General features: G+C 41.5%; 1 protein-coding gene across 2 annotated transcripts; it reads right to left on the minus strand.

The window, feature by feature from the left end:
• Positions 1–4425: 4425 nt before the first annotated feature.
• On the minus strand, positions 4426–9303 carry LOC144754457 (uncharacterized). 2 transcript variants are annotated; one of them, XM_078642389.1, is made up of 2 exons: positions 8983–9303; positions 4426–6158 (listed from the first exon to the last, which is right to left on the minus strand). In XM_078642389.1, exons 1-2 carry the CDS (start codon positions 9089–9091, stop codon positions 5164–5166), a joined length of 1104 nt encoding a protein of 367 aa, XP_078498515.1. In that variant the 5' UTR covers positions 9092–9303; the 3' UTR covers positions 4426–5163. The 2 variants fall into 2 exon arrangements, with proteins under 2 accessions (XP_078498515.1, XP_078498424.1); XM_078642298.1 differs by having other exon boundaries at positions 4426–6161.
• Positions 9304–9635: the final 332 nt, after the last annotated feature.

Below are 9635 nucleotides of genomic sequence, written 5' to 3' on the forward strand. Positions count from 1 at the left end.
TGAACTGACTCCTCTTTACCTTGCTCCCTTCTTCCAAAATGATATCTTTCCATTATGGTACTATCACGAGGTAAGTAATATTTGTCAAGTTGCAACAAACAAACCTCATACTCATCCAAACCTCTCTGTTCTTGATGAGACAAAGCGGGCAAATTTTCTAGGACCTCCTGCCCTTCCCCACCAAGACAATGCATTAATAAAGAGTATTTTCTTTCCGCACTTAAGTTTGCGCCACAAACTCTCGCATAGTGCGCAAAAATCTTTTTCCATTTGCTCCATTTTACCCTAGGTTCACCTGGATCACTCAAGAAAAACGGAGGAGTTGTTACATTCTGCATTCTTATAATTTAACAACTAAGAATAAAGGGCCAGATTCACAGAACTAACTTAAGACAAAATCCTAAACTTACTACTTTTGGTATTCACAGAAGTTAGGATTTTGTCTTAAGTTTGTCTTAAGACAGACTTAAGACAGACTTAAGTTAGGATTTTGTCTTAAGTCTGTCTTAAGACAAACTTAAGACAAAATCCTAACTTCTGTGAATACCAAAAGTAGTAAGTTTAGGATTTTGTCTTAAGTTAGTTCTGTGAATCGGGCCCAAAGTGCACAGCGTTCAAATTTCAATTAATTTCCCTTCTAAGTGCCTTTAAACTAAAAGTAAAATTCTTATCTTTCTCAGTCAGTTGTCAAATATTGCCCCAATGTACATTACCTATACTTATTTCCTCAGCTCTAGACAAAACTTAAACCAATAATGTAATTTTTTTTTTTTTTAAACGAAATATATAAAGCATAGTCTTTGTCTTTACACAAATCACCACAAATAAATTCTTTCCTGGTTCAGCAAAACATTTCTCTTCGTTTCTTCATGCGATGGACTGCCACACAATCGAAAGCGCACACACGTTTATTCTCTCACAAAAGTTCAAACAGCACGAAAATGACGTTTCTTTTACTGCGCGATGAAAAGCTGCCGCTCCAGCTCTAACAATGAAAGATGCGTGCCCTTTGAACTCGCGCCTGAGAACGCACAGACGCTCGAGTTCTTTCGTTGATTACGCGTGCCCTTCGCCAACTCCCATTCCTCATTCTACGATGTCATCACTCTGACAGGAACGCCGACAAGGAAGGAGCTCGTCCCACAGAATTGCCTTCCAGCCCAGGGTGAAAACGGTAATAAAAACAAAGACTCCTTGGCTTTCAACTTCACAGAATTTCTTCCTTTCGTTTAACGCTACGTTTTCTCAGTTAAACTTTCATTCCGTCTCAACCAGAACTTTCAATCTGCCGCTGGAGAAGTCGTAATTCATTTTAAATGTGACATTTTGAAAATATAAAAGAAATGTATTTTATAAACTTCTCTTATTCACAATACAGCCGCTGGAGAAGGAATATAACTATTTTCCACTAATATTTTAAATAACGCTTCGTATATCTCTCCAAACACTTCCTCTGAATTTACCAACTGACGCTGGGGAAACCTTTTTCCCTCATTCAAATTTACTGCCGCTGGGGAAGTTCAATTTTAGTAAATACGTCAATTAATTGCTTCTTGTTACTTAAACTCCTTAAGTAGATTTTCATAACATTTTTTTTTACTCCAACTTCCCAGAAAGACCATTAATTATTTAAAAAAAAAAACAAAAAAACAAGTCTATCCACTTAGCTTGATGTTAGGGTGTTCTTCCTCTTTCTTTTCAATCCATCCCGTCCTCGTCGCCAATGTAAAGTTGTAAATACACATAGAAGTATGGAGTTGAAGCAAGTAAGGTTTATTCATTAACACCCTCACCATCAGCTACCAGGCAGTAACTGAATACATAAGAATACTCTTCATCTAAGCATTCTAGGTTCCATGGAATCAACCTAAGATAGACATAAAGAGCATACTACACTCAGTGCTCCAGGATCCTTGCAGCAGGGGCCAGAAAACAAACAAGTGGCCCACCTGCAAACTACAGGGCATGATGGGATATTGGAGGTATCCTATACATTAAAGGAGCAGCAGAGTTTTACCAGCTTCATCCTTCCTTAAAAAACGGTTTGTATACCTAGTGAGTACCTAAAAATAGTTTTAGGTAAATAGCTGAAAATTTGCCAATATAGCACTTCATAGGTTTTTCTAAAACTTTTCTTCTTCCAAAATAAAAGTGTAAATTGTCATGTGTGTTTTGTAAGAATTGCTTGTGGATCCCACGCCTGGGTGGGTCAATTCAGTTCTTATGTCTATTAATGACAATCCCCTCGGGGGAGCAGAGTTGAAGCCACAGGTTATGGCAGTGACTTGATTGGGATGAGGAACTGTAGTCAATGGCTCAGAAACACTTGAGGTGGATGACCTGTTTATAAAGAGACAGAGTCAATGTAGGGCCCAGGTTGTGTCTAAGGTGCTCAAGGAGGGGCAAGGGCCAAGGTTCTCCCCGTGGTCTATATTGCTCTGATTCTTAGGTTAACCTTTGGATTTTCTGAAGTTTGTCTGCTGTTCCACTTGTACGGCTGGTACAGAGGCATTCAACACCTTCATTGCTGAAACAGGATTATTTCCCTGCGCATCTCCTGGAGCCGCAGTTTGAGTCATGTCACCTGGGAAGCAAAACTATTGTGCTCAGCTTGCGATCAAATCACTAGCCTGCTTCTCACAAGCAGATTTTGTGAATCAACCCAGTCACTCTTCTGGTCCGCAATAACATAACGTGTATTTGTAAAGTGTGCGTTCACCATGAAGGGCCTCTTGGCACTGAATAATAGAGGTTTATTGTTACCCAATTCAATGGTACTCATTTTATCAAACTCAGAAGGAGTAAAGGCTGGGTGGACCCACTGGGATTTGAACCTAGGACCACAAGGTCAAACACAGGCCCCTACAGAGGACGCATTTGTCTATTTAGCCACCAGACCCGGCTATCAATCACCACAGTAGCCAACTTGTTTGACTCAAAAGAGTGCACATGACTTGTAAGCCCCATATGTGTCACAGTCAAATCAGTGCCCTGCTCTCTGTGGTAAATTAAGTGAGCATCTGTCCATATGCACATGGAGAACATGGAGGAAAGGACACATCTTCACTATTATAATGCAAGAAGGCGTTCTTGAGAGTGTTAAAGTGTAATGACATTCATTCTGCACTCACATAGAATTACTGCCTTTACCCGATTCATCTTGGTTTGTCCTTCAGACGATATAGTCGTAGTTAACGAAGAGTATATCTCCAGGATGTTTCTGTTTAGCCAGAAACATTATATGACCGGTTCGATTGCGATCATTTCAGCAATAGAGAACAATTGTTTTAAAAATTAACTGCTGCCCTGAAAAACAGCTGCACAATGAAAGACTTGCAGGCACTGATTACGACTGAATCAAGAGGAATAATTCTGGAATATTATCTATTATCGTTCACAAAGATATATTTTGGTCCCTCTCATATTATTTGTGTGCATCGACATAAGTACGTGTTTATAACACCATAGTGAGGCCTCTCTGGAACAAGCCCGAAAAAACATAATTTTACTGTTTTTATCAGTGCCGGCATCCAAATCTTCCTGAAAAACGGGTTCTGCTTTAAGAATCTCCCTGGTATATTATCCTTGTGTACTACAGAAACAGACAATGAAGCTGATCAGATAAATAATCACTACACGTACACAATCCCACCAATTTGCCTCTTGAAATGCAACAGGTTAGCTATTACTCACCTTATACTGGCATATGTGAAGATCTTTACAAATATAGAAACATATTTTACTCTCACTAATGTCCACTCACTAATGCCAGAAGAATTTCTTGCAAAACAGGAGTCCATATTTTGCACTGCCAACATTCTGACATGTGCATTCCACCCGTTCTGAGCAAACTGAAGGACAAGAACTCAGCTCCCTTCAGTAAATCAGCTGTTTGAATAATACCCTTGAATGACCTCCATTATCAGTTTCTTCTTCCGAAGTGATGGGGATTCATCCAACCACTATATTTTAATAGGAACCGTGTTCGATGACCGGAAAATGTGGATTACGTGCACAGTGTGGCTTGTGCCTTAGGCAGACCAGTAGCCAAGGACGTTGCTATGTGAAAGATCACTCGGCGACTCCTACATCAATAAGATAGATTTCTGCACACAGTATACTTTTATACTTGTAATGAACTTGTAACACTTAAATACTTGTAACGTACGTGAAATACTTGTAATGTACTTGTAACACTTAAATACTTGTAACGTAGGTGAAATACTTGTATACTTGTAATGTACGTGTAATATTTGTATACTTCAAATATACATGTAGTACCTGTATACCTGTAATATACGTGTAATACTTGTAATGTAGCTGAAGTACTTATATACTTGTAATGTAGGTTAAATATTTGTATACTTGATATGTATGTGTAATACTTGTATGTGAAATACTTGAATACTTGTAATGTATGTGAAATACTTGTATACTTGTAATGTGCGTGTGATACTTATAATGTACGTGTGATATTAGTAATGTACTTGTGATACTTACATGACATATTCTACAGCATGTCAGGTTCAAGGCAAAAGTGAAATCTAATGTATATCCATTTACTGTGGATTTGGGCCAGTGGAAAAGTGTCAATGTTTACTGGTAATGTTAACAAATATATTATACTAGGGAAGTCCTATTACAAATAAAAAAAGAAGAGAGTATTTTCAGTGCATTCTATATTTGCAATACATTATACATACATGGTTGAAATGTACTTTATAAACTGATTAATTTCTTAGCTAATTATATCAATTTAAATCAAGGTGTGATTGTTTCCATTACAAGATTATCAGGAACTGCCAAAGGGCCCATTTTGTAATTCTTTAAAAGAATTCTGAACAAAGAAATGTTTTTTACCTGCACTGCAAGAGGCAGGGAAATACTGATTTAAATGCAATTATTCTCTAGTAAGACACAGCAGATAAAAAAAATATGTCTTATGAGCCAGTTAGTTCAAAGATCACCTAGGGTAGTACAAAATTACATGTAATGCTTGCAAAATTTTAGTTCACTCTGTTGAAGGAGAAGTCAAACGTCAGAAGATCGGTCTCCGAATGAATTAAGAGACAACAACGATGCTGTACGTCAGTGCATAACATAAGATCAATGAATGTCAGCAGAAAACGGGATGTTGCCAGCATAGTTAAAGGATCTATGCCCTTAAGGAGCTGCACTCTCTGTTACACCAACTCCATCTTTCTTCTCCGCATGTAGTCTCAGATGTCGTGAAAGAGATTGTTTTGCAGTGAAACTCTTCTCACCCTCAGTACAATTAAAAGGGCTCTCTCCCGTGTGTGTTCTCTGGTGTTGTATTAGAGTTGTGCTCAGAGTGAAACTCTTTTCACAGACAGTGCACTTGAAGGGTCTTACACCTCTGTGTATTCGTAGGTGTTGTATGAGGGATGGTTTCAAAGTAAAACTCTTATCACACTTGGTGCAGTTAAAAGGTCTCACTCCTGTGTGAATTATTTGGTGTTGTAAAAGAGCGGTCTTATCAATAAAACATTTCTCACAGTTTGAGCAGTGAAAGGGCCTAATCCCTTTGTGGATTATTAGATGCCTTAATAGAGCAGATTTATCAGTGAAACATTTTGCACACTCGGTGCAGCTAAAGGGCCGCACTCCTGTGTGTATTCTTTGGTGTTGTGTAAGAGCTGTTCTCAACCTAAAACTCTTTTCACACTCCGTGCACTTGAAGGGCTTCACTCCAGTGTGTATCTGTTGGTGTCTTAGAAGATCTCCCTTTGCAGTAAACCTCTTCCCACATTCTGTGCAGGGAAATGGCCTCACTCTGGTGTGTGTTCTCTGATGATTTAGGAGATTTGCTTTTTTAGTAAAGCTTTTCCCACAGTCAGTGCACTGAAACGGCCTCTCTCCTGTGTGTATTCTTCTGTGAATTATGAGATCAGACTTTAGAGTAAAGCGTTTTTCACAGTCTGTGCAGGGAAAGGGTCTCAGCCCTTTGTCGGGTCTCTGATGTGCCGCAAAAAATATCTTAGTCCTATATGCCTTCTCCCACTCGCTGCTGGTCAAGCGTATTTCTGTTGTCTGGAGATCGTGTTGTTGATTTAGGATGAAATTGTCAGTAAACGTCTTACACTCCGTGGATGTACTGGTCTCTCCCCTGTTCACACTTCTTTCTTCTGACTGGAAGGCTGCTGAAGGAAAAGAAATGTAAAAAAACAGGGAAATAGTTTACATAAACGAGCACCAATGTGTGATATTACATCTCAGTGGTTGGCAGTACTGCTACAGGAATGTTTTGCATGTTACAATGAGAGACAGTACCAAGGATTCCTTTGATACACAAATGTTGGACACTCAGGTAATGTCAGATAGATAACAGACTCTTGTCGCTCATGAGACATACTTATGTCAGTCATGTGACAGACCCACATTAGTCAAATGAAGGACGCATGTTGGACAGCCATGTGGTATGCCATGTTATGCAGATTTGTAGACGGCACTGTTCTGGCCCTGAGCAGGTTTTAGTCTAACCAAACCTATGGACTAGTGGAACTACTCGAAAAGTCAGGTCTTCATCTTACTGTTGCATTCAAGAAGTGAGGGGGAGGTTCTTATGTGTAGTGACAGGTCCTTCCACACTTTACGAGTGAAGTAGGAGAAGGTGTGACTGACAGATATGGTTTTTCGTGTCTGTGGGATTTGAGCAAGGAGTGCGGACGAGCAGAGGTGTCTGGAAGGTTTCTTTGAGCAGATGTAATTGTTGAGGCATGCTGGGCCAGTGCGATGTAATGCTTTGAAAGTGTGGGTGAGGAGTTTGAATTGTGTTCGTTTGTGTATGGAAAACGAGAGGGGGTCCTTCAGGTGAGGAATGATGTGAGTTAGGCATGGGAGCTTGAGCGTAACTGGCCTTAGAGTTCTGGATAGTCTGCAGGCCTCTGTGAGTTGTTTGTTGATCCTGGCATAGAGGATGTTTTCGTAGTTCAGCTTGCTTGTGACCAGGGTGTGCATGACGGTCTTGCTGGTGCTGATTGAGAGCCGTTCAAAAATCATCTTCAGCATCTTCAGGGTATCGAAGCATGAGGTTGTGACGGCATTGACTTGAGCTGTCATGTCGAGTTTGCTATCGATGACAAGCCAGAGGTTCTTGGTGTGGATGGTGGAGGTGAGTGTCAGTCCAAAAACTATTGCCACCACGGAAAGCCCCATGGTGAAGTGCTCTTCTAAAAGATCATGATTTTTCAGTCTTGTCAGCTTTAGACAACTGGTCTTCATCCCGTGGGTGATTTCAGGCATTCTGGTCTGTGGGGGAGGGCTTGAGCTGTGTGTCGTTGGCATAGGAGAGGATGTTGGGAGAGTGGAAGATGCTGACTAGAGAGATCATTTCTGCGTTGCAGAGGGTCAGGCTCAGGGAGGATCCTTGCAGAACTTCGCAGATGAGGTCACCTGCATCCGAGGTATCAGGCTAATTGCCTGGGTCCATCCAATCAGGAAAGAGCAGATCCATCAGAGTGTGTGTCCTTAGATTTTAATGTTGTGCAGGCTTTGGATGAGGAAGGGGTAGGAGACTGTGCCAAATGCTGCAGAGTGTTCCAGGAGAATGAGGCCGCCATTTCTCCTCCATCCAGAGTCATGCGGATGTCATCTGTGGCGACGATGATGGCAGCTTCTGTGCTGTCGTTGGGTCTGAAACCAGACTGAGCGGTGTTGAGAAGTTTGTGGTCGTTGAGGTATTCAGTGAGGAGTTTGTTGATGATTTTCTCTAAGATCTTGGGTGGGAACAGTAGCAGGGAGATTGGTCTTCAGTTGGTAAGCATTGACGGGGCAGTAGGGGGGGGGGGTCCATCAGCAATGGGAGAACCAGTGCCTATTTCCAAGCATCTGGGAAGGTTGTGAAAGAGGAGGAAGCATTCAGAATGAGTGTGAGCATGGTGCTGATGGAATGCAATCCTCTGGAGATGGTGTGGTGGGGGCAGGGTTCTGATGGGGCTCCTGAGTTGATTGACTTCACGGTGGGAGCAGTTCTTACGAGGTGATGGCGACCATAAGTTATTTGGATAAGATCGGGAGGCCTTTGGAGAGGTCTGTCCGGTCCATTTGAGGTTTGAAGTTGCTGTAGATAGTGGTGATTTTGTTGCTGAAAAACTGAAAGAGTGTTGCAGAGGTCCTGCGAAGGGATGATTGAGTTGAAGGCAGCGGCCTGTGAGGTCAAATCCTTCACAACGGTGAACATTTCTCTGCTTCTGTTGGTGCTGGCATTGATGCGATCCACCGGAGAAGCACGTTTGGTGGTCTAGTTCCTTTGGTGGACTTGTGTCAAGGTGGATTTGAAAGATGCTCCTGTCTGCATTGTCCTGGCTCGTTCTCTGTTTGCTCTCCAGTTGTTTGCAGTGGTGATTCATCTGTCTGAGTGTTTGTGTACCAAGTGTCCTGGGGGTTTGGATCTTGCTGTGCTGCTGTGTTTGGGGTGAAGGGGGAGGAGTCAGTGCAGGAGGTGACAGATGTACAACATTGGGGGCCCTACGGGTCCAAGGGACCCATCTCCCCCCCCAGAGGCCTGCTATCAGGAGGCTCACTGTCAGCGCACCTCCTGACAGCTTCTTTGCCTGTGCGCCTGTATCTCCAAAGGGAGAATGCAAAGGGATTCCCTCCTTTGCATGGGGCCATGCCCCCATGTAAATGAGAGAACACACTCTGGTGAAAGCATTGGCACTATATTGGCGCAAGCACTATCTGTATTACAAAAAGGACAGCACAAGCGGCTGTGGCCCCTTCAGAAATACCAAAGTGCCCCAATGGCACATAAAGTGGGCAACCCTGTTCATTGTGCCCCCGGGGCACTTTCCATAATACGACCCCGGAAGTGTAGATGGCCAAGTGCTCGGTTGATGCACGTCTTCCCGTAATACCAGAAGTGAGAAAAGGTAGACACTTACTGGAGGCATGTGTCACTGTAATCCCAGCTGGAGTGGTCAGCCTTCGCGTGATTCTATGTAGGAAAGCATCATTTCTTACCTGGAGCACAACTGACGTTTTGTGTTTCCTCTGGCCTCGTATAGGTAGTGGGATGGCTCTCCTCCTCCTCCTCCTCTTCTTTAATGACGACCAAAATTATATTTTTCATCGTCCCATAGCCTAAAATTAATTCAAACCAAAAAATAATTACAACATTTACATTTCAATGTACTGTCTACATGAGTGTGAAATCTGCTGACTGATTGTATAGAGTCCCAATACTCTGCTTTCTAAAATGCTCTGATGCGGACTCTTCTTCTAAAAAAAAATGCAGATTTAATGTACAAATCTTTTCACTCTGGAGAGAAATTATGTCCAACCAATGGGTAATAATGTATACTTTTTAAAGGTCTTAACAAGGAGCACTTGTGAGAAACGTCAACAAGTAGGAATTAGGTTAATGGTAAAAGACACGAAGGCAATAAAAGTGAGTGATGTTAACTAACAAATATAATCATCTGTGAGGTTTTTAGGTTAAGAATGAGAGTATTGTCAATCTCTTGGAGATAAGTCAGGCTCTCCTGTTTTTTAGGCTATGCTATTAATTGTTTGTATACAATGAATTATATGTATGAAAATATGCATTTCATTATATTGTATTACATATGTGTTTTAAATATTGTTTTACAGCCCTGATGAAGTTCTTCATATAG

This window comes from Lissotriton helveticus, chromosome 1_1, assembly GCF_964261635.1.
Source record: "Lissotriton helveticus chromosome 1_1, aLisHel1.1, whole genome shotgun sequence".
In the NCBI taxonomy this organism is placed as follows: domain Eukaryota; kingdom Metazoa; phylum Chordata; class Amphibia; order Caudata; family Salamandridae; genus Lissotriton; species Lissotriton helveticus.

Excerpts from the sequence above, each read along its gene's own strand:
- LOC144754457 (XM_078642298.1), bottom strand. The coding sequence starts at position 9,091 with ATGAAAAATATAATTTTGGTCGTCATTAAAGAAGAGGAGGAGGAGGAG. Across the intron at positions 6,162-8,982 it reads AAACGTCAGTTGTGCTCCAG|CAGCCTTCCAGTCAGAAGAA; the intron begins GTAAGAAATGAT and ends CTTTTCCTTCAG.